Source organism: Nycticebus coucang, chromosome 10, assembly GCF_027406575.1.
Source record: "Nycticebus coucang isolate mNycCou1 chromosome 10, mNycCou1.pri, whole genome shotgun sequence".
NCBI classification, from domain to species: domain Eukaryota; kingdom Metazoa; phylum Chordata; class Mammalia; order Primates; family Lorisidae; genus Nycticebus; species Nycticebus coucang.
This window is the reverse complement of record NC_069789.1, coordinates 78779343-78803593: the sequence shown is the minus strand read 5'-3', so window position 1 is coordinate 78803593 and position 24251 is coordinate 78779343. Positions and strand designations below refer to the sequence as shown.

At 44.8% G+C, this 24251-nt stretch overlaps 1 protein-coding gene across 1 annotated transcript in view; it reads left to right on the top strand.

Annotated features, from left to right (window-relative positions):
* The window catches only part of LAMC2 (laminin subunit gamma 2), a 71150-nt gene that overhangs the window by 33508 nt on the left and 13391 nt on the right, over positions 1–24251 (top strand). Inside the window, exons 4-20 of the mRNA XM_053607078.1 lie at positions 1576–1674; positions 4161–4297; positions 5103–5225; positions 6163–6352; positions 8889–9001; positions 10294–10512; positions 11106–11288; positions 12122–12367; positions 14407–14552; positions 15643–15799; positions 16097–16302; positions 18829–18908; positions 19942–20091; positions 20593–20737; positions 21725–21874; positions 22369–22483; positions 23346–23545. Of these exons, the coding sequence (XP_053463053.1) occupies positions 1576–1674; positions 4161–4297; positions 5103–5225; positions 6163–6352; positions 8889–9001; positions 10294–10512; positions 11106–11288; positions 12122–12367; positions 14407–14552; positions 15643–15799; positions 16097–16302; positions 18829–18908; positions 19942–20091; positions 20593–20737; positions 21725–21874; positions 22369–22483; positions 23346–23545 (2659 nt within the window). The remainder of the gene's footprint in view (positions 1–1575; positions 1675–4160; positions 4298–5102; positions 5226–6162; positions 6353–8888; positions 9002–10293; positions 10513–11105; positions 11289–12121; positions 12368–14406; positions 14553–15642; positions 15800–16096; positions 16303–18828; positions 18909–19941; positions 20092–20592; positions 20738–21724; positions 21875–22368; positions 22484–23345; positions 23546–24251) is intronic.

Below are 24251 nucleotides of genomic sequence, written 5' to 3'. Positions count from 1 at the left end.
TGTATCCATAGAATTCTACCCAGCCATCAAAAGAACATACGTATGTACTGATACCCGGTACAGTATGAAAACATTATGCTAAGTGAAAGAAACCGATTACAGAAGGCCACATACGGTCTGATTCTACTTAGAGAAAATGTCTAGAATAGGTGAATCTATAGAGAAATAAAGTAGATTAGGGGCCGGCTGGGGTAGAGAGGGCAGGAGGAAAGCTGGGAAGGGGAGAAGAGCAATTGCTAAAGGGAACAGGATTTTTATTTGGAGGATGAAAATGTTTTAAAATTAGTATCTGGAAAAAATATTTGTAGTGATGTCTGTACAAATTGAAAATTAATTAAAAACCATTAAATTGCTGCTGGGCGCAGTGGCTCGCAACTGTAAGTAATCCCAGCACTCTGGGAGGCCAAGGTGGGTGGATGGCTTGAGCTCACAAATTTGAGACTAGCCTGAACAAAAGTGAGACCTTATCTCTAAAAATAGCTGGGCACGGGTGGCACCTGTGGCTCAAAGGAGTAGGGTGCCATGCCCATATACCAGAGGTGGCAGGTTCAAACCCAGCCCCAGCCAAAAACTGAAAAAAAAAAAAAAAAAAAAAAATAGCTGGGCATGTGGTGGGTGCCGGTGTTCCCAGCTACTTAGGGGGCTAAGGCAGGAGAATCACTTGAGCCCAAGAGTTTGAGATTGCTGTGAGCTATAAAGTAACAGCACTCTACAGAGGGTTACAAAGTGAGACTCTATCTCTGGAAAAAAAAAAACCCATTAAATTGGACCTTTAAATGAATGAATTACATGGTATATGAAAAGAATTATCTCTCTCTTTTTTATTCTTTAGTTTAGTTTTGTTTTTTTAGGCAGAGTCTTACTGTCGGTAACTTACTGTTACCCAAGCTAGAGTGCCACGGCATCAGCTTAGCGCTCAGCAACCTCAAACTCCTGGGTTCAAGCAATCCTCTGCCTCAGCCTCCCGAGTACAGGTGCTCATCACAACACCCAGCTGATTTTTGTATTTTTAGTAAAGATGGAGTCTCACTCTTGCTCAAGCTGGTCTTGAACTCCTGGGCTCAAGTGATCCTCTCACCTCAGCTTCCCAGAGTGCTGGGATGGAAGGTGTGAGCCACTGCACCCAGCTGAAATGAATTCTATCTCAGTATAGGTATTACCTAAACAAAGAATTGAACGGACTAAAATAGCAGGTAAATGGAATCAATCAGGGTAAAAGCAGACATCATTAAATTAAGTAGAGAAACAAATGATAAAATGTTTTAAAATGTCAGGGAATCAAATAGTCAACCAAAGTAAAGTAAGCAGTTTAGTGAGCAGCTTGGTCACATGAGGGGTTCATAGCATACAGTTCATGGTGGGGCTGCTGCCAGCCACCCACGCTCTGGGCAGCACTTGGCACGGACAACCGAGTCTGTAAGGCTGTGAGAGCCACATGGACACGATTGCTAGAAGTCTCATGGAAGAAGAACTTGCCCAGCATAGTGACGTTTGCTTGTGAGCAGATGGCCCTTATGTGCATAGTTGTGAAGCATTTGGAAACGTGTCCCTAATTTTCTTTTTCTTCTTTCTCAGAGACTCCAAGTGTGACTGTGATCCAGCTGGCATCGCGGGGCCCTGTGACTCGGGCCGTTGTGTCTGCAAGGCAGCTGTCACTGGAGAACGCTGTGATAGGTCTGTGTGAACCCTATAGACTGCAGAGAGTGCCTTGGCAACTAGCTAGAAAATCAGCCCTCTGAGTGCCATTATGGAAAGGGAAGCTTAAAGAATATATCTTTTTTCCTTCTCTGTCCTCAGAAACTAGGCTTTAAAAACAAATACAACTGAACTCTCAAATCTCACTGAACTGTATACTCTGCTCTGTGCCCTTTCTTTTGTTTGTGCTTGGGCAGAGGCACAAGGCCCCAGAGAGCTCCCTCACCGGTTGGCTCTGGACTCCAGGTGCCCCGTACAAGGTGGTGTGTGATAATGAGATCACATGACGTGGGCTGGTCCCGGGAAAGGCCTGGCCTAATTAAACATGTTGGGAAAATCCTTGCAAGAGGGAATGTCCCAACACATGGCAATGTATAACCATCGTGTTCGGAAAAGGGACTGCCCCGGGGATGGGCTGGTGGCACCAGGAACTGGCAACAGCGTGAGAGAATTTGGGCGGCAGCACACTGAGCCAGGTGGAGCAGTGAGGGGCCATCCAGCCTCAGCTGCTGGGGCAGGGCCTTTGTTAAGGACAAACTGCTCAGACTTAAAATGCTCCCCTCCCTGAGACTGCTGTGAGCAGGGGCTCTGAGGCTGGCCTGGGAGGTAAAGACTTTTTCCTCATTGCCGTAAAAGTAAGAAAGCAGTTCTTTGGCACCCTGCCAGTCACTTCTACCTGGGCGAGGAAATGCCAACTACATTCCTAGCTAGTGTTTTCAGGGCTTCCTTGCTGCTGAGGTGAGGGCAGGGAAAAATAGTTTCAGTTTTAAAAGAGGAGTCACTTGCTGAAAGCCTTTCTAATTTCAAAATTTAACACAGAAATCGAAAGCCACACGAAACAAATGTTATCTATAAGAAACAGACCTCTACTAAAAATGTGCCCTCCTGGTGACACCACCTTCCTTTCTCCCCAGAAGTGAGCACTATTCTGACTTTTATGGTAATTACTTTCTTGCTTTTCTTTATAATTTATTACCTTGCTATATTCCTAAATAGTACCATTTAGTTTTGCACGATTCCCTTCCTTCCCCTTCCTTTCTATTCCCTCTCCTCCCTCTGGTCCCTCCCTTCCTTCCTTGTTTTTTTGATCTCTTTTAATCTACAGATTTCCTTTCCATAGAAACCATAATAACTTTTTTTTTTTGAGACAGAGTCGGTAGAATGCTGTGGCGTCACAGCTCACAGCAACCTCAAACTCTTGGGCTTAAGCGATTCTCTTGCCTCAGCCTTCCAACTAGCTGGGACTGCAGGTGCCTGCCACAACACCCAGCTATTTTTTGTTGCAGTTGTCATTGTTGTTTAGCTGGCCTGGGCTGGGTTCACACCCGCTACCCTCGGTATATGTGACTGCTGTCATAACCACTGTGCTATGGGCGCTGAGCCCATAATAATTTTTTTAACCCTTGCTCTTGGAGAAAAAAACAACAACAATGCTTGCTTATTTACAACTGTTCTCTGAAGCGTCTACTCGTTGTAGCTAACCTGCTTTTCTGTGACATTATGTAATGGACATGCCTCCACCAACATATGATCCAGACGACATGATTTGGAGGCAGATGCTAAAGAGTTTGAATCTCGCCTGAGCTGCTAACCCAACTCTCTATGTCCTTGGACAAGTTTCTAAACCTCTTTGTCCTTGGTCTCATCTAAGAAAATCGCAAATAATAATTCCTATCACAGAGGATGGTAGGGAGGCTCATGTGGGAAAGTATACATAAGGCGTGTGGCACAATGTGAGTGGTAAATAAGTGATGATTTAAACTATCATCATTTCACAGGAAAGGATGCAGTTAACTTGACAGAGGCAATACGAGTCCTCCCCAGCTTTTCCTGCCCTCTTCTCTGTGACCCCCAACATCTAAGACTTGCTGGCAGCTGTGGTCCTCAGGGGAGCCACTGGGAGGAGGCTGGAATGCAAGCCTACACTTGCCTTTTGGAGAGTGTCTCTCGCATCCTTAGTCTTTGTCAAATGTTTTCCCACCTTTTTCCTGCATGAGATAGAGCCAGGGTACAGCGACAGAGATGGGGATCAATACCTAGTGGTCTTGTGAAGGGGTCGGTATAACTGCATCTCCTGGTCCCTGCTGCACACTCTTTTGTCCCTATTAAACACATGCTTTAGGACAGGGCAGCTGGCATATGCCTGCTCCACCCCTCCCTGCCTGCCCAACTGACCTGCACTTAATTCCTCCCCAAGGATGGGGTCAGACCTCCAAGACCAAGGTGACTTTGTTCTACCATGGGGGGAGAGAGTGAATGCCCCCGCATGCTCTCTCGCTTGGGAAACTGTCCCTCACATGGTCTGGGAGTGGAGGTGGTATATGAGACATGGTACATCCCCTCTCTGGGAGTTAGTAGGGCCAAGTGGGAGAGAAGGTAGAACTAGGCTGACTCCATCATCATACTCTCTATATGGAATAAAAAGTAACCTGTAACATTATCCTGATTCCAAAATGCTGCTGCAGGTGTCGCCCAGGTTACTATCATCTGGATAGGGGAAACCCTGAGGGCTGCACCCAGTGTTTCTGCTACGGGCATTCAGCCAGCTGCCACAGCTCTGCAGACTACAGCATCCATAAGATCAGCTCCACCTTCCAGCGAGGTACACCCTTCCATCTCCTAGGCTTTTGGTTTTAAATGCACAGGGGTTTGTGCTTACAGCCAGCCACCTCCCCAACCACAGGATGGATTCCTGCATCATCTTTATCAATGTCCTTCTTGTGTTTAACGTGCACTGTTTTGCCAGGCAATGGGCACACCTGATGTCTTTAAAAAATTATAGTTGTACGGTTTCTCAGATTAGCATATGAATAACTTAAAAGAATAAAAGGAGAATAGACTTTTATCTCCCTGCACTGCCCATCCCCATTGTTTTCAAAGCCCAAAAGAAGTATTTGTTTGGATTGGGGATTTGAGGGGAGCATTCTTGGCATTCTCATTCACTAATAATGCTGCTTTCGTGTACATTAAATGAGTTATTTTATATGAAATTAGTTACCGAGCTACAGAGCACTATAGAGATATTGGGAATTGACATTATTTCAGCTCTGAGTTTCTCTTAAAATATACGGAACCCTCTCACCTCATCAAGCCAGACCCTGTTTATGTCAATACATAAGGATCCAAATTACAGACAGATGAAAATCTGCTCTCTTACCATGAGTCCAACTCACATGGGAGCGCAGTCCAAGCAGCTGGAGGGTGGGGGGTGGAAGTGGGTGAAGTTGAGATCCCGGTAGAGGGGCACACGGGGAACTTTGAGGACTGAATGCAGATGTGGAAGTGCTGAGAACCCCCCACCTGCTACCACTTATGACCAGGACTTTATGGCAGGCAAGTCTTGCCTTGTTTAACCACTAGACAGTGAGGGTTTGTCTCGAGTGCACGCTGGTTTTATTTGTGTCCAGATGCTGATGGCTGGAAGGCTGTCCAAAGAAATGGGTCTCCAGCGAAGCTCCAGTGGTCACAGCGCCATCAGGATGTGTTCAGCTCAGCCCGACGATCCGACCCTGTCTATTTTGTGGCTCCTGGTATGTGAGGGATAATTGTTCCTATAGAGGCCAATTTATAAGACTATAGGAAGCTAAGATAGAAAAATGAAGTTAGAAAATGTGGAAACCACGTCACTTAGTGTTCAAGGCAGTAGTATCCCCAGAAAGCAGTGGAGATGAAGCCCAGTTTGGTAACATCACTAGGACGTGGCCCAGTCAAGCAGAATGGGGTGTCCCGGAGGTCAGACCCTGGCTGAGATGCCCGCTTTAATCAAATGGGACGTTTCTGGATTTGCTACCAAATCAAGGACTGTGGTCAAATCTGTGGGTCTGTTGAGAAGCAAATGGAAAGGCAATAAGGCATTTCTTAAAGCTACAAACACTTGTAAGTTAAAAATATATCCATCATGGTGACCCATTATCGCATTAATACAGCTATGATTTAATTTAAAAAAAAATATATATATATATATATCCGTGAGAGGTATGTGCCTGAGTGGAAAAGCTCTAGCTAGAACTCGGATCCCAGTTCCCATCCTGAGCAAGCTGTTCTCTTAACCTCTCTGAAATTCAGTTTTCTCTATTAAATGGGAATAGTAATGCCTAACTCCAAGAATTATTATCATCAAATGTGGTAATGTTTGTGAAAGTATTCTCTAAACAATAAAGAATCTTAGACCACGTGGTACTGTTGCTGTGGTCTTTACCTATTAATCTGTCCTAAGGGCCATGCTATCATTCGTGTAATAGATGGGATTGTCCTATAATGAGGCCCTTTTAGCATTTTAGTAACTGGTGGCTATGCCAAAAGTGGCATAACCGTGTTCAGTGCCAGGTTCTGACTGTTCTGCAGGATGGTTTGGGTAGGGTAACATAGGACTCCGACAGAAATCGATGACGTTAAGGCCAGCTTGCATGTGTGTTTACCTCTCCCGTTTCACAACTGATCTCAATCTTTTAAAACTCTGTTTCACAGCCAAATTTCGTGGGAATCAACAGGTGAGCTATGGGCAAAGCCTGTCTTTTGACTACCGTGTGGACAGAGGAGGCAGACACCCATCTGCCCACGATGTGATCCTGGAAGGCGCTGGGCTACGGATCACAGCTCCCTTGATGCCACTTGGCAAGACGCTGCCTTGTGGGATCACCAAGACTTACACATTCAGGTACAAAGAGAGTTCACAAGCAGGGCAAATAGAGCAAACCAAGACTAAAGTCCAATTCCTTTGATCTTTCATTCAGTCATCATTCATTTGTTTAGCAAGCTTTTCTGAGCACCAGGCAGGGCGCTCTGTGCTGAGACAGGACATGATCCTTCCCTCAAGCAGCTGACAAGCCCATGGGAAAGAAAAATAAGCTGATGATTAAGACAGACAAGGTGGACACAGGCGTTCTAACTGACTCCCACTGGACTGACCAGGGAGAGCTTCCCAGGAAGACATGACAAATGTGAAGGGCAGCGTTCTAAAGAGAGAAAGGGAGGGAAAGGTTAATGAGGCCTAGGACATACCATGCTTGAGAAAGTTTTATGCATTTAGGAAATCCCGAGTGGTTGAGCATGAGTGGAGCATGAAGTGTGAGAGAGGAATGCAGGGAGCAGGGAGGGCAGAGAAGGAGCCGGGAACAAGGTCCTGGGAAGCCTGTGGGGGAGGGGGATCCATGGCGTTCTGAACCGGGTGCATTCAGGCAGGTCAGGGAAGGGCACTGTACCTACTAAGTGCTCAGGACTGCCTTAGAGGCTGGGAAATGAAGATGGAACGTGGTCTTTACCCTCCAAGAAATTGTAATCTAGTAGGATTATATAACATGTCAAAAATCAAACAATACATCGGGATAATTTAGTGGTAGGGCATGTTGAGGGGGTTTTAGGAAGAACCTCATTCTGCCTGGAGGAGTCAGGGAAAGTTTCACAGAGGAGACATCATAGGGGCTGAGACTGAAAAAGCACAGGGGGCTTTTGCAGGGGGACAAGTCAGAGAAAGACAAGCTTCACATGTGAATATGGGGTGGGGTATGGAGAGAGATAATATAGACAGGAACTGTTAAGCAATAGTTATGGCTGGAACATAGCATATACAAAGAGTGCCCCCAAAACGCATACACATTTTAAGAGAAAAAGTTATCTTATTCATACCTGCTGCAGGGTGATGCTAACATTCATCTGATTAACCTCGTCTTTTGAGCAATCCAATTCAATTACAAAAAGTAATAGATAACATCACTTAAAATGTGCATATCTTTTTTTGGCACCCCTTGTACAGGGGAGAAGGGTAGATTTGTTTGAAGGGTTTGGAAAAGGACTCATCCTCAGAGTCTTTTATGTCATGTCAAGGTGCTTAGATCTTGTCCATGCCAGGAAAGCGATGGGAAGCCCCTGAGAGTGGTAAGCTGAGAAGTGCCGTGGCCAGTGTGAAGGCTGGGCGCAAATACAGGAACTGTGTAGAGCAGGGTTTTTCAATCTTTTTTATCTCACAGCACACTTGAACCTATAGTTAGACTTCCGCAGCACACTTAAATTATGTTGATAAAAAAAAGTAAGAAAAAGAATGCACTTACTGTGCTTTGAACTTCTTTCAAAAATAATTGAATTAATGGTCTTTAAAAATTTTTGCAGCACTTTCAAGATCCTCTTATGGCACACTGCTTGAATCACTGGTGTAGAGGAAAGTGCGGGTAGGATCTTTAACTAGACCATCAGAGCACTTTCACTGTGGCTCAAGTGAGGGTGCTTGCGGGCCTCACCAGAGCAGAGGTAACGAGAATAGAGAAAAGAAGACCCTAGCACTCACACAAGGTGTGCCCAGTGCTGCTTTTTCTCCTTATTCACGATGCACAATGCCCTTGCTTGGTGAACTTACTCTTTGAGGCTCAGCTTACATCTTCTTCTTCTGTATTAGCCTTCTCAGAATCCCAGGTAAAGTGACAGCCACCTCACATGTTTCTACGCATCTCCGCGTGCATTTGTTACAGCGCTCACTGCATTGATTCTGACCATTTCTCTGCCCACCTTCCTCCCCGGCCTGTCTCTGTGTCTTCCAGCCTGACACAGATTCTAGCCTAAACCTAGTGCACAGTCAGCTTTTGTTTAATGAATCAGTGAGTGAAAGGAAAGGGGTAGGGTTGTTTCTGGAAGAGATGGTCAGTAAAAAACAAAACAAAATGTAAAAGAGTGGCACAGAGGCTGATGGCATGATGCAGTGAGGCACTGTGATGCCAGATTAGGAAGGATCGGATGCTGACGATGCAAAAAGTGGAAACTGATTTTTGAAAAAAGTAAGTGAAGTGGGCTTAGATAACAAATAACTTGTTTAAAAAACCCAAACCAAAAATGAGTGGTAGCTCTTGAGGGGCAGAACTTCTGGAACTCACAGGTGTTTCTAATATCATCTAATATCTAATATCATGATTTTGCATGGTCAAGACTAGAAAGTGGTATCTTTCTAGCTTTGACTTGAGACCAAGCTTCTGGTGACATGGCCCCTGGATCTAGACTTTCCACACAGGGACGCCTGTCATTACTTCCTGTGGGGGAGAGAGGAAGCTCCAAGTTCATGCTCACTGGACTGGTTACCAGTCCTGTATCCCCCTCTAAGTAGGACTATGAAGGGGCTTAACTATTCCCGCATTCTTGGACATAGTTTGTATCGGGTAGGGATGTGATAAGAGTCAGATTTTTAGAGCTTTTGGTTTTAAATTATGCAGGTTAAATGAACATCCAAGCAGTAATTGGAGCCCCCAGCTGAGCTATTTTGAGTATCGGAGGTTACTGCGGAACCTCACAGCCCTCCAAATCCGAGCTACGTATGGAGAATACAGTAAGTGGATGGATTTCGCTCTTCTTCAGTTTTTTTTTTTTTGGCCAGGGCTGGGTTTGAACTCGCCACCTCCGGCATATGGGACCGGCGCCCTACTCCTTGAGCCACAGGCGCCGCCCTCTTCTTCAGTTTTAGTTTAACTTATTTTAGCTCTTCAAGGTGGTGACAGTCTCCAAACAAGTAGAAAACTACTTGATGGTTTTGACTTAGAGTCTCTGATTGAGTCTAAATTTTTACAGTCTAGAAGAAGTTTTTGAAAAAAGAATGTTTCTCTAAAAAGAGGTCAGCACCAATGAAGAATGAATGATGCTACCTCGCTAAAAGAGTATATGAAATTAGATTAAAGCTGATCATTTGAGAAAGACACTCCACAACAAATGGACACATTTCCTTAGCTAGGAAATAGCATCAAGGCCCAGTTCTATTTGTTCTTTAGCTTTTCCTTTGGGGTTTATACTTGATGCTACTATATTTAACATTATATATTGTGTTAATTCCCTTCTTTGAACCTCTTCTGTTGGGTCCTCCTAATCTCAATTGGAGTTTTTGTCTTTTCTTTTCTTTCTGGGGACAGAGTCTCACTCTGTTGCCCTGGGTAGAGTGTCGAGGCGTCATCAGAGCTCACAGCAACCTCAAACTCTTGGGCTCCAGCGATCCTCTTGCCTCGGTTCTTCTATTTTAAATGGAGATGAGGACTTGCTCTTTTTCAGGCTGGTCTGGAACCTCTGAGCTCAAGCAATCTGCCTGCCTCAGCCTCCCAGAGTGGTAGGATGACAGGAGTGAGCCATCGTGCTGAGCACCAATTTGAGTTATTTAACAAGAGTTCCTTAAACTTTTCAGCACTCATGTAAAAAGGAAGCATGGCTAACATGCGCCATTTCCATGTCACTGATGCACAAATGAAATGGGAAGTAGCAAAGGTGTTTACTAACAATTTGTTGAATCCTTACTACATGCCAGATACATTATAATATATGCATTGTCTCATTTAATTTTCACAACCGTGATGGGGGATAGATGCCACTGTTGGTTGTCTTGTATACTTGAGAAAACACAGTCTGGGTGACTTGCCTGGTTCACACAGCTCGTGAGGGTGGAGGCAGAATTTAGGCCTTGAGTTTTCTGACTCTAGAGCCCATGCGCTCAGTGAGGATGATCGGTTGCTTGTGGCTTGATGTGTGAACACTGCCTTTCTCTGATAGGGAGTTAAGAGAAAAAAAATTCCGACAGATCCGACTTTAGATCATTAGACCTTACCACTTGCTACTCTTCTAACCTGGCCTTTCTTGCAGGTACTGGGTACATTGACAATGTGACCCTGATCTCAGCCCGTCCTGTCTCTGGAGCCCCAGCACCCTGGGTTGAGCACTGTGTGTGTCCTGCTGGGTACAAGGGACAGTTCTGCCAGGATTGTGCTTTTGGCTACAAAAGAGATTCTGCAAGACTGGGGCCTTTTGGCACCTGTATTCCATGCAACTGCCAAGGGGGTGGGGCCTGTGACCCGGACACTGGTGAGTGAGAGTGGGACAGTACCTGGACTAGGTGGCTGGGTCTTCTGTGGAAGACATAGAGCTGTGTAAGAAAGACCATGCCTGAACTCACTTCAGAGAGGGGAGAGGATTAGGAGAGTAGAGCTGGAGTCAGTGAAGACGGTCGTGGCGCCTTATTACGCTCAATCCTTTTCATTATGGAAATGCCACAAGGTTGTGAGAAAGGTGCTGGGTTACAGGAAATGACTGTCATGGTTCAGTGCTGGGTTGGGGAGTTGGTGTCAAATTGCAAGAATTGTGTGGGGAGATCAAAGGCAAGTAGTGTTCTAAGGGGTGCTGGGCCTGGGAGCAGGGGGGACCATGTTAAGTTATAGACAGTAAAGGAAGTGTTTGTCTACTCAGCATGGGAGAGTGAGGGTGAGATTCAGAGTCTTAGCCAAATCTGAATTTGGAACTAGAGCAGGGGTAAATGCCAGTGCTCAGATGCTTCAGGGGAAAACTTCAGCAAAGAAGGCTTTGACTTTCTACCATCTGACCCCAGCATCATCCTTATTGAAGGAAATGTATTGTCTGACCTTGCTCACTTCTCTTCCCCTCCATCTTCTGCCTCCCAGGAGATTGTTACTCGGGGGATGAGAATCCTGACATTGAGTGTGCCGACTGCCCCATTGGTTTCTACAACGATCCGCACGACCCTCGCAGCTGCAAGCCCTGCCCCTGTCACAATGGATTCAGCTGCTCGGTGATGCCCGAGACGGACGAGGTGGTGTGCAATAACTGCCCCCCCGGGGTCACCGGTAAGACCCTGGGCCTGCTCTGCCACCTGCTTCTTCCCGTCCTATGTCACGAATTCATGTAAATAGCATCATTCCAAAGAATTTCTAGGAAATTATGATTACTTAGGGTTAATCTAAATGTACTCATTCTAAAATTGATGTCTGAAAGATCAGATAGTGCCCAAGAGGTGACGTGCAGGGCAGTGTACAGTTATGGAGGAAACATCCAAGGCAGTTTGGGGAGGCTTGTAACTAGGAGGTAATGTTTTCAGATGAGATACATGGTTTAAGTTGGTTTTGTTTTTTTTAATGAACCAAGGTAAAGAGGGAAAACTTAGGGACCTCTGAAATGTCCTGTCTTCTGCTGGCCAGTCTAAAAGAAGAAGTAATTCTTCAGCAGCCGCGTTGGTGGTATCTCACCCCTTCTGTGGAGCTGCTAGCTTTGCCCCCAACTAGCTAGTTAAGCCTCCTAGTGGTGCCGCTCAGTTCTAAAATCCGAGGTGCCCCCGGAGTGAGAGAACCAGTCCTTCACGTGCACCTGCTCCTGAGGGTGTTGTTCTGGCCTCCCAGGGCAAGCGCATTTCCCTGGCTCTTCTAGAACTGCGATCTTCAGCCTTTTTTTAATCTCCCGGCACACTTGAACCTATAATTAAACGTCCACAGCACACTTAGAGTATGTTGATTTTTAAAAAAGAGTGAAAAAAGAATATACTTTCAAAACGAATTGAATTAATGATCTTTAAGCATTTTTGCGGCACACTGAAGAGTCTCTCACGCACACCAGTTGAAAATGCTCCGCAGCTGGTTGCTGCCAAGGAATGCCCACTTGGGCTTGGCCATTTCTTCCTTCCCAGGTGCCCGCTGTGAGCTCTGTGCTGATGGCTACTTTGGGGACCCCTTTGGAGAACGTGGCCCAGTGAGGCCCTGTCTGCCCTGTCAGTGCAACAACAATGTGGACCCCAGTGCCTCAGGGAACTGTGACCGGCTGACCGGCAGGTGTCTAAAGTGCATCCACAACACAGCCGGCGTCTACTGCGACCAGTGCAAAGCAGGCTACTTTGGGGACCCGCTGGCTCCCAACCCAGCAGACAAGTGCCGAGGTGGGACTGCAACCCCGGAGAGGTGTCTCTTTGTGTGTGTGTGTAGATGTGTACATGTGAGCTCACTAGCATGTACACATGTCAGTGAGGGGAGATGGCACTTAATATCATGATGCTGCTTCGCCTTTCTGACCAAACTGGCCGTGAGTGGCCTGGACTTCTTACCTGTCGAGGGCCAGTTTCCCTTGTAATAGGGCTATGGTAGTCAGAGCTGGGTTAAAGCTGGGAGGGAGAAGTGGAGAAAAGGTCAGGTTTACATTCCAAAGTGAAAGAGGAGATATGCCCAATCCCCAGGCAGGCTGGCAGGGAAGTGGCTGCAAAAGCTGTCATAGGAAAGTAATAAATGACTCAAGGCTAAGCCTGAACAAACTGCAGTGGGGAGGGGAATGGACTGCAAAGTAGTTCAAGAGACCCTCTCAGGAAGCCAGCATGATAGATATGCTAAAAGGTAACAGTTGAAAGTTTTCCTAAGGAGATGGCTTCAAAGCAGCAGCTATTGGGGAGCATTCCTGAGGGCAGATTCAGATCAAAGCACGAATGTGCAGACCGCTCCTCTTGCCCAGCTGTTCCTTCCAACCATAGCACGTGTTATATTCTAGAAGAGCTGGTCTGCAGCACAGACTCACCCCTGAGTCCCAAGCCAACCCTGGTGCCCAGAACTCAGAAGCTTGCTTATTATAAGAAGCCCAGATTGGGGGACTCCTGGTCTGCAGGGAGCCCACAGCCTCTCATTCATACCAGTCTCTGCCTGGAAATGCCCGAGGATCTCTGTGCAAGCTGAGGTTTCTCCCTAGGGGCACAATCCCTCAGGGATTTATGGGCCAGACCAGCCCTGACCCCAACCTCCGGGGTAGCTGTGATATACTGGAAATCACCCCATGAGAGGAGAAGCTCCCTCAGCAGTACTGAGTTCAAGTCCAGTTTTGTAACATACCAATTATTATGCTGATGATGCCAATTAATCCTTCTGAGCCTGTTTCCTTGTATGAATGAATAATATTTAACTCAAAGTGGTAGATACGAGGAAGCACACTGTAAACTCTATAATTCTAGCTACATATTCTAACTATCCTTGTAGCTATAATTCTGAGTTATTAATAGACATTTCACTGGCTTTTAGATCACACATTTCTTCATTCAACTATCTTTTATCAAGAACCTACCATCTACCCAGTGTGGACCTAGACATTGAGGTTATAATAATGAATAAGTCATCCTGGCTCCAAAAGAACTTGTATGCTGAAAAGGAAGGCATACAAATGTGTATGCAAATAATGGAAGTATACTTAGATATGTGACTGGTGTTTTATAAGCATTGAAGATAGAACAACTCAGAGAATCTCTGTCACCCAGAGAACCACTGCAATCATCAGAGCAGTGCCTCACCCACTGTTATAGCCTTATCTCCTAAAACAGAACCTAGCATATAGTAGGTGCTCAACCAATTTGATCGAATGAGTAAAGATGCTGCTTTCCTACTGTGTTTCCCACACCAAGGCAGCAGACCAGAAGGAAGAGAACATTGGTTCTTTCTGAGCTCTCACTGAAGCCTGCCATTTACTTGCCGTGTGACCTTGGGCAAATTACTCAACTCTGCTGAGCTCATATTCCTCATCTATAAAATAGAGGGAAATGTCTACATCAGGTGTATAATGGGTCTGGAAGAAATGTCATTCACCTCAAGAGCAAAGCCAGAGTGCCGATGGAACATCTAATAGGCTTTCAGTTTAATGGGAGGAAGAAAATGAGGGCTGCCAGAAAGGTCAGACTGTTGTAATCTCCCTGTATCCACATGCACCAAACAAACCTGCCAGATGGTTCCTAAGACCTGTCTGTATTAGGAATGTGTTTGAAGATGCACATAGCCAAGAGATGACTCCAACACAAAATGCATTAATAAGGGCAAAGAAGAATTCTCTGAGATCAGAGAGACTCTCTAATCTCTGACATTAGAGATTTCATCTTCCTTGTATTTTCACTATGCCTCCAGTTTCTGGGATTAATTTGATGTAAATGCTCCATTTGTCTCTTATCTCCAGCTTGCAACTGCAACCCAATGGGCTCAGAGGCTGTAGAGTGTCGAAGTGATGGCAGCTGTGTCTGCAAGCCAGGATTTGGTGGCCTTAACTGTGAGCACGAGGCATTAAGCAACTGTCCAGCTTGTTATAATCAAGTGAAGATTCAGGTGTGCGTGCTTCGCCCTTCTGTCCCCTGTGCCCACAGAAGCAAATCCTCAAGCATCCACTTGGTAGTTCTGTCACAGATCCAGAACCTCTGTGAGAGGTTCTTTCTTTCTTTAAAAATTACTTTATTTTTAAAAGTTCTGTATAATAATACTCCAGCTTTAGGTTTTCATATATGTCATTTTCAAAACTCCTTTTCCAGATATTGTCTCATTTGGACACTCATGATAACTTAGTCAAGTTGAAAGAACAAGTATTCTGACTTCAGTTTTCAATGGTCAAAGTCTCAAAAATGCTTGCAGTTTTACAAAGTGGCATGGCTAGGTGGAACCAGGAATCCCACACATGTCCTCTGACTCTGAGCTTCATGTTCTCCACTGCAATGTGCCACTTTCCAGTTAGACCCCACCCCCCAAATGAAGAAAAACGTAAACATAAAAGGTGTGAGTACTCCAGGAGGTATCACGGCTTTCCAAACAGGAATGGCTTCCAGAAACTTCTCATTTGAATTCCAGAGAGAAATAAACTCGATACTGTTGTTAATTATTAATTATTATTTTTCTGGAATGAGGAGTGGTGGAGAATAAGGCCCAAACAGAATTCCAAATGTAGAACAAATGTTCTTTAGAATGTATCTATTTTTTTTTTTTTTTTTTTTTTTGGTTTTTGGCCAGGGCTAGGTTTGAACCCGCCACCTCCGGCATATGGGACCTGCGCCCTACTCCTTGAGCCACAGGCACCACCCAGAATGTATCTATTTAATAAGCCTTTTATAGCACTTTCTTTGTGCCGGGTACTGTTTTAAGCACTTTACAAATAGTAACTCTTGTGGTCCCAGTAATAACTCTAGGAAGTATTATTATTATTTTTTATTATTCCCATTTTATAGATAAAGACAGTGGCTTGCCCAAAGTCACACCGACAGTGAGTAGTTGGGCCAGGATTCAAGCTCAAGGAATCTAAGCTCTAAAGCCTAAACTGTTAACCATCATGACATGCCGAACATTTCTGGACTTTTAGATTTTATCCCTTGCTTGCCTAGTATTGGACCACTGTTTCCATCCTCTGTATGATCCACTTTTGTGGTTTCAGATGGATCAGTTCATGCAGCAGCTTCAGAGCCTGGAGGCCCTGATTTCAAAGGCGCAGAGTGGTGGCGGAGCAGTACCCAATACAGAGCTGGAAGGCAGGATGCAGCAGGCCGAGCAGGCCCTCCGGGACATTCTGAGAGAAGCCCAGATTTCAGAAGGTGATGATACCAACTTCCCTCTTTAGACAGGAGAGAATTCATAGTCCTACACTAGGTCACGGAGTCTTCTGTGGACATTAGTTCAGCAGGTGTCTCCAACTAGCCCTGGTAGAGGTAGAAGAACTATTTGTGACATTCCCCTGGGGCCTGACTGATGGAGATAAAATACTGGTTGCACACGTGTATCTATTGGGTTTTTGTAACTTTGCCATTAGCCAGTCATCCTCCACTATGTTTAATAACTCTCGTATCCTAACCCAGAAGGTGCTCATCCATCTTTTCCTTCTTTGTGTTTAGGTGCTAGTAGAGCCCTCAGTCTCCAGTTGGCCAAGGTGAGGAGCCGGGAGAACAGCTTCCAGAACCGCCTGGACGACCTCAAGATGACAGTGGAAAGAGTTCGGGCCCTGGGAAGTCAGTATCAGAACCGAGTTCAGGACACTAGCAGGCTCATTACTCAGATGCGACTGAGCATGGCGGAAAGTGAAGCTACCCTGCGAGACACGGTGGGTTTTGCTGGCTTGGCTACTGAGAATCCTGCTGTGTGGGAGACCCACCTGTACATCTCGCTGGCTCACTTGCTGCCTCTGGGCTACCGGATGGGTAGTTGGACTTCTCTTCCTTGTAACGGTCATACTACCCTGTCTTTGGCCTCCTGCAGCTGCCCATTGTACTGCATTACCTTTTTCCCCCTAGTTCATTTATTTCTAACCACATCCTTACCTTGGCCCTGCCTATCCTTCCTTCTTTCTGCCAATCTCCTAGCTTGTTAACTGGCACAGGCAGGATTTACTTTTGTTCATATTTGCATTCTCAGCCCACAGCACAGTACGTGGGTGGTTGTGGTAAATGTCTACTGCACGAATGAATGGACGGATAAAGAAATGAATGAATGAATGAATGGGAAGGAAAGGAAGGAAGGAGCCCAATAAAGACACGGTTTTAAAACTTAAAAAGAATTGTTGCCAGTATGATTTTCTTAACAATAAAGTTTGTAGTGTGGTAGGAAGGAGAGATTTGATTGAACATGCTTCTATTTCTGAATTAAGAAGATTGTTGTGACAGTAATATAAGTGGTGGGAGATGAATGAAGGAAATTGGGAGATAATCAGATACTACAATGAGGAACTCACATTAAGAAAAATATAGGGCGGGGCGGCGCCTGTGGCTCAAGGAGTAGGGCGCCAGTCCCATATGCCGGAGGTGGCGGGTTCAAACCCAGCCCCAGCCAAAAACCACAAAAAAAAAAATAAATATTAAAAAAAAATATATATATAGGGCGGTGCCTGTGGCTCAGTCGGTAAGGCGCCGGCCCCATATACTGAGGGTGGCGGGTTCAAACCCGGCCCCGGCCAAACTGCAACCAAAAAATAGCCGGGCGTTGTGGCGGGTGCCTGTAGTCCCAGCTACTCGGGAGGCTGAGGCAAGAGAATCGCTTAAGCCCAGGAGTTGGAGGTTGCTGTGAGCTGTGTGAGGCCACGGCACTCTACCGAGGGCCATAAAGTGAGACTCTGTCTCTACAAAAAAAAAAAAAGAAAAATATGTATTGGTTTTTCCCTTATTACAAAAATATTGGCTTGGCGCCTGTGGCTCAAATGACTAAGGCACCAGCAACATACCCGTCTGAGCTGGCAGGTTCGAATCCAGCCCAGGCCCACCAAACAACAATGACGGCTGCAACCAAAAAATAGCTGGGCGTTTGGCAGGTGCCTGTAGTCCCAGCTACTTGGGAGGCGGAGGCAGGAGAATTGCTTGAGCCCAGGAGTTGGAGGTTGCTATGAGCTGTGATGCCATGGCACTCTATCCAGGGTGACAGCTTGAGGCTCTGTCTCAAAAAAAAAAAGAAAAAAATATTTATTGTAGAAAATAAAAATTCCCTATAATCCCATTATTACTAAAACCTATTAAAACTTGCTATACATTCTACTGGACTTTAAATACATATAAAAATGTGTACATGTATATATTTTTAACACATTGCCACTCTGGAAAAACTTTGTTTTCCTTGGGGTCATGGTGTTTTATTACAAAAATAAAATAAAAACTTTAAAAACAGGGAGGCGCCCGTAGCTCAGTGGATAGGGTGCTGGCCACATACACTCACACTGGTGGGTTTGAACCCAGCCCAGGCCTGATAAACAACAATGACAACTGCAACAAAAAAAATAGCCAGGCATTGTGGTGGGCACCTGTAGTCCCAGCTACTTGGGAGGCTGAAGCAAGAGAATCGCTTAAGCCAGGAGTTTGAGGTTGCTGTAAGCTGTGACACCATGGCCCACAGCCTTCGGCCCTCAGCCCTTGAGGGTGACATAGTGAGACTCTGTCTCAAAAAAGCCCCCCCAAAACCAAAAAAACTTTGAAAACAAAACGATCCTGAAACATACGTCAATTAAAAACATAATATAAAATTGAAAATTAGTAATGTAAAAAATAATGTAAGAACTTGAAAAATCGCCCATAAGGATAAAGTGTTTTTCTTAACTCATCAGGCTTAAGTGTAAGGGTAAACATAAATTGAAAAATGAAATTTTTAGACTTGTATTTACTTAATCCACTTTTTTAGAATTAAATTGTCATTATTAATTGTAACAATAAGAACATCAACAAGTAAGATTTTCACAAACCAACTATAGGCTTTTGCCCGGGGGCCACCTACCACATAACAGGTACGCTACAGCATGGCAGTGTGAGTTACCTGCATACAATTCAGCTCCCAAGGTCAAGAGACATGGGAGTTATATATGCTTCACAAGACCTTGAACACAAAACTAGCATGAGTTAAATACAACTCATGTGGCAGTTAGTGTGTTAAATCTGTCTATACCTATGTAAAGACCTTTTTTGAACTTGGGTTTCTACTTTGTTCTTTGTCTCTACATACGTTTTTCATTAATGGAATAATCATAGTGAATAGAGACTTTTTGTATAAGCGTCAGGGTATGGAACCCTGTGTGGCTAATAAGTGATTCTGACAGGACCAGGGCTGTATCTACTTAGGCTCCATGGCTTAACCAAGTATCCTTTTTCCACAGAACATTCCTCCCTTAGAGCACTACGTGGGGCCAAATGGCTTTAAAAGTCTGGCTCAGGAGGCCACAAGATTGGCAGACAGGTGAGCAGCATTAGAGAGCACCCCTGCTTCAGGCTGTCTTTGCAAGGCTAATCCTGAATAAGACTGTAGGGTACTCAGAACCCAAGCACTATATTCCTTCTCTCCGGGCTCCTTTGCAGCCATCCCCCACCTTGAAGCCAATTTTCAACCAGTTGGCTTTTAGTATATGTAGGTGGCTATTGGGTGGGGTCCTTTTGCAGGACTTGGGGTAGGGGTGTTTCTTTCCCAATTTTCCTATGATTCATAATATGGCTTTGGTGTAGGTCAGATGGGATTCCTTGGCTCACGTGAAATGAATCAGCTCTTGGAAAAGAATGCTCTGCAGCTTTCAGGGACTCCCAAGCTTCCACACCAAGCTTGGGAACAAGTAGCAACAAGTTGTTTGTCAGCCTGTGGGGCCTAAGTCTGCAGAGGGGGGACTTCCTCCTGGAAACTGGCTCTGCAGGGCCCCAGTGATAACAGGCAGCTCCCTTCATCTTTGCCTCTATGAATCCTGTTGTATTTTAAGAGACTTGGTCATAGAAGGAGCGCTCAGCAGGGTGGCAGGCTCTGTTAATCCCAAGTGGAATTCGGTCAGCAGAAGTGAGCAGGCTTGTGTTTTTGCAGTATGAGCTGCCTCCTCGCCTCCCTCCCCCTACCATTTCCCCCTTTTTAAGGACAAAAGCATCAGGGGAACTTTTATTGACATGCTTTTGTCCCCCTAGTGGTGGGCCCAGTTTAGAGTTGTGAAAGTGAGTAGGGGGTGGAATTTGGGAGAAAATAAGACATAGGAGTTGCTTGCTGCAGAAAATAGCCCTCTCTGGGCTTCCACTGATTACGCGATAAGTGGTAACAATCACAAGGTCTATGTCATGAGGCCAATTCTCCCAAATACCTTCTGCTTTTTGATAGTTCCTCTAATTCCACCCAACCTGGGTCACTTCTGTTTGGTTTTTCTAAGCCAAACCAAGTCCTTTACTTTGCCCCTAATTGAACAGCCCAAAGGAACCCCTTTGCTATGAAAACTCTAATTCTTTGTTTTTAATCCTTTCAGCCATGTTGAGTCAGCCAGTAACATGGACCAACTGGCAAGGGAAACTGAGGAGTATTCCCAACAAGCACTATCCCTGGCACGCAAAGCTCTGAGTGAAGGAGGCGGAAGCGGCAGCTTGGACAGCACTGTGGTGCAAGGGCTTGTGGGAAAGTATGTTTCCACAGGTCCTCACATGGACCTGGATCCTCCAGGGTTTAGTGCAAACCATACTTAAGGGTCACCGTGTTTCTTTAAAAAATATTAAGGCTAGGGTATTTGGGGGTAGGGAGGACAGCTATCTTTAAGACTGGAAGAAGAAAAATGTGGTTAATCTTGTAAAGTTTATGTTGTGATTGAGACATTGCAAGCACTTGCAAATATGATTCCCTTCATGGTATTTGAAAGGTATGAGTAAACAAATCTGATGGCATGGTAGATATAATAGGTTTCTGTTATCAAGATTGGGAAACTTGGGTTGTATCTTCGTGACCCAACCTGTATAAACTGAAAGGTTGATATTTAGATTGTGGGGGGACACATCTCTGACATATTACTTTCTTTGGTTTATTCCAAATATTCCAACTGCATATTTTAAAAACAACAGGATGAATTATTGCTTTCATTAAAAGTGTGAACTTTCAAAGGCCTATTCCCCCCCCCTCCACCCCACAGGTTGGAGAAAACCAAGTCTCTGGCCCAGCAGCTATCAAGGGAGGCCACTCAAACCGACATTGAAGCCGACAGGTCTTATCAACATAGTCTCCGTCTCTTGGATTCGGTGTCTCAGCTTCAGGGAGTCAGTGACCAGTCCTTTCAGGTGACAGGATCTGGCCTGTAAGCTTGACATACAAAAGAAGGGCATAGGCTCAGTGCCTGTGGCTCAAGCGGCTAAGGCGCCAGCCACATACACCTGGACTGGCGGGTTTGAATCCATCCTGGACCCGCCAAACAACAATGATGGCTGCAACCAAAAAATAGGCAGGCATCGTGGCGGGCGCCTGTAGTCCCAGCTACTTGGGAGGCAAAGGCAGGAGAATCGCTTGAACCCAGGAGTTGAAGATTGCTCTGAGCTGTGATGCCATGCCATTCTACCCAGGGTGACAGCTTGAGGCTCTATCTCAAAAAAAAGAGAAAGGCTATAAATGCTTTCTTCTCTGCAGGTTCCATAATTTGTTCAACCATTCCACTTTTTCTTCATGTTAGCCTTTCTTGCTATAGTGTAGGAAGAGTATTTGGCCTCTCGTTATCCATTTCCTTATTCTTAAACCCCAATCTTAGTTTCTGGAAAGGTGTTGACCCATCCTTAGGCTACTAGTGGATAAAAGTTTTATATCTCTTCCCTAGGTTAGGGGACTTTTGAAAACCATGGAAGATTATTATAAAGTGTTACATTTGCACTTGGGTCAACCCTTAGTACATCTCTAGGTGTAACCACTGAGAAGACTTTTGTTCTTAAAAGTTTTGTATTGTTTCTGTCATCAATTCCCTTAACCATTCCAAACTTATTAAATTATTACCTACAGCAAAAACACTCATGTTATTGTGAATATATAAACTAACATGTAAAATCGAATAACAAAAGAACAGAGACAAAGCCTGTTTGACACTTGGGTGACCTGTTGCCTAATTTTCATTGGTTATACTGCCTCATTGGTATTAGGCTTTGGGCCTGGATAGTTAGTGACTATTTTCTTGGCTTCTTAAGGCGATTGCTGTTTTTAAACAGTAATGCCAGGTCCTAAGAAGGTTGGTGTGATAACTGGTGAGCAAAAAGTCATACTCGCTCATTTCTTTGGGCTCATAGGTAGAAGCAAAGAGGATTAAACAAAAAGCTGATTCTGTCTCAAGCTTGGTGACCAGGCAAATGGATGAGTTCAAGCGCATGCAAAGCAGTCTGGGAAACTGGGCAGAAGAAACCCAACAGCTCTTACAGAATGGAAAGAATGGGAGACAGGTATTTTTTGTTAATTTATTTACTCAACAAATATGTTTTAAATACCTATCATGTGAATGAATATGGCAGGAACCATCGAAAGCTCTCTGAATGTCAGAAGCTCTTTGCTTGTAAGAGGAAGTAACCGAGATGCAGAGATCTTGATGTGATTAGCTCAGATATACCCACTAATCAATCCTAGGAATAGGTCCTTGAATTAGACCTAGCCTCCAACATCAAATTTTGGTCTAACTCTGTCTATGAGCTTAGCTTCAGTAAGTATCTAGAGTTTAAACTATTGCAAAACTATTCTTATACTGATGGTGGACTAGAGTTTGAGACTGTTTTCTGTACAGGACATGTTGTTAACTTATAAAGTTCTTTCCCAGATTGTAGAGGGGTTGTCTGCAGTACTCACAGACTTTGCGGTGAATCGCCACAAAGAGAAATGTATCAGAGTGATTTTGCTAGCAGGAATATCCTTCTTTTAATCTTGTTCTTCTACCTATTTACAGAAATCAGATCAGCTGCTTTCCCGGGCCAATCTTGCTAAAAGCAGAGCCCAAGAAGCCCTAAGTATGGGCAACGCCACCTTTTATGAAGTCGAGAGCATCCTGAAGAACCTCAGAGGTTAGTATCTCATGGGTCAGGTCACTTAAGTATTTTAAATGACCTGAACCATGATTAATTTATCTTGAATCCCCATGTATCTAAGTGGTAGGTATTATACATTGGAGTATTAATAAATGTTTAGTAAGTATCTTTCTAAAGAAAAAATATCATTAATGTAAAAAGAATTAAATTAGCTGTCAACAGGCCTGAGTTCTGGTCTCTGCTGGGCCATCTGACCAGGCTGAGCTAGCTGTGTGACCATGGGCAAGTCATGTAGCCTTCCCAGACCCTAACGTCTTCCTCTTTAAATGGAAAAGGTATAAGTGAGTGATCTCTAAGGTCTGTCAGAGATTTCTGTATAGTATTCCTTTTCTTTTGTACCCTGGTTGGTTCCAATATGGAACTGATACAATTGCTTTGTGGTGATGACAGAACAACCTTTGTCACTGTGTCTAGATTCCAGGAGATTTGGGTTTATGCCTTATAGACATTTGTGTGAAATTTCAGATTTCTTCACTAAAGAACAAAAGAGAAACTTTTCTTGGGATTTTTCTGTACGGAAAGAACCTCTCTACCTATTCTACCCAAAGGCCAACTCTAGAAGGCAGCCTTAGGGCTTAAGGCTCTTCAAAACTGGGCATTCAGGCAGGCTGATTGTCAGTTCCTCTAAGCAAAAAGCTGGTTACGGTCCCTCGGTGACTCTTTTAAAATGCTCTCTCTTAGCTAAGAAAGAGTAATTCCAGCCGTGACTTCCCACAGCCCCGTCCCCAGTCAGTAATTACATTCTTTCAGGGATTTTTCTTTAAAACATCAGGCCCTCTCACTCATTTGTACATTTACTTTTATATTCATGGCACATTTTTTCTTTTCTTCATTTCAGAGTTTGACCTGCAGGTTGAAGATAGAAAAGCAGAAGCTGAAGAAGCCATGAAGAGACTCTCATATATCAGCCAAAAGGTTGCAGATGCCAGTGACAAGACCCAGCAAGCAGAAACAGCCCTGGGCAGTGCTGCTGCAGATGCCCAGCGAGCAGAGAAGGCAGCCAGAGAGGCTCTGGAGATCTCCAGCGAGATTGAGCAAGTAAGGAGAAATCGAGGTCCAAGTTGGTGTGGAAGGAAGGAGAGCACTGGGCTCATTTTGACCCTGATGGCTTAGAGTCCCACTGTGGCCCACATCAGCCTCTGAGCCACAGGGCTTCCCTTTCCGTTAGATTGACTCACAGGCTATAGCTGACCGAGTGCCAAAGCCACCATTTTTACCTCCCTTGTGGACAACGCCATGAGAATAACCATCTGAGATTATTTTTTATAGACTATTGTGTTATATTCCCAGGCCTGCTGTAACAAAGTGCCACAAACTGGGTGACCTATGAAACAGAAATTAATTTTCTCACAGTTCTATAGGCTGGAATTCCAATAGCAAGGTGTCAGCAGGGCTATGGTCCTTTCGAGACTGGGTTGGATCCTTCCTTGCCTCTTCCTAGTTTCTGGTGTGGTCATTAATCCCTGGCTTTCCTTGGTTTGCAGCTGCGTCACTCTAGTCTCCACCTATGTTGCCACATGGTGTGATGCTCCCTGCATGTCTCTATCTTTTATAAGTGCACCAATCATATTGGATCAAGGGCCCACCCTGCTGCAGTGTGACCTCATCATAGCTCATTACATCTGTGGCAACCCTATGTCTAAGTAAGGTCATATTTTTAGGACTTCAACAAGATCCCCACCTTTCAGGGGATACAGTTCAATCTGTAACAACAATCATCAATGTTTTGATTCTAGATTATGAG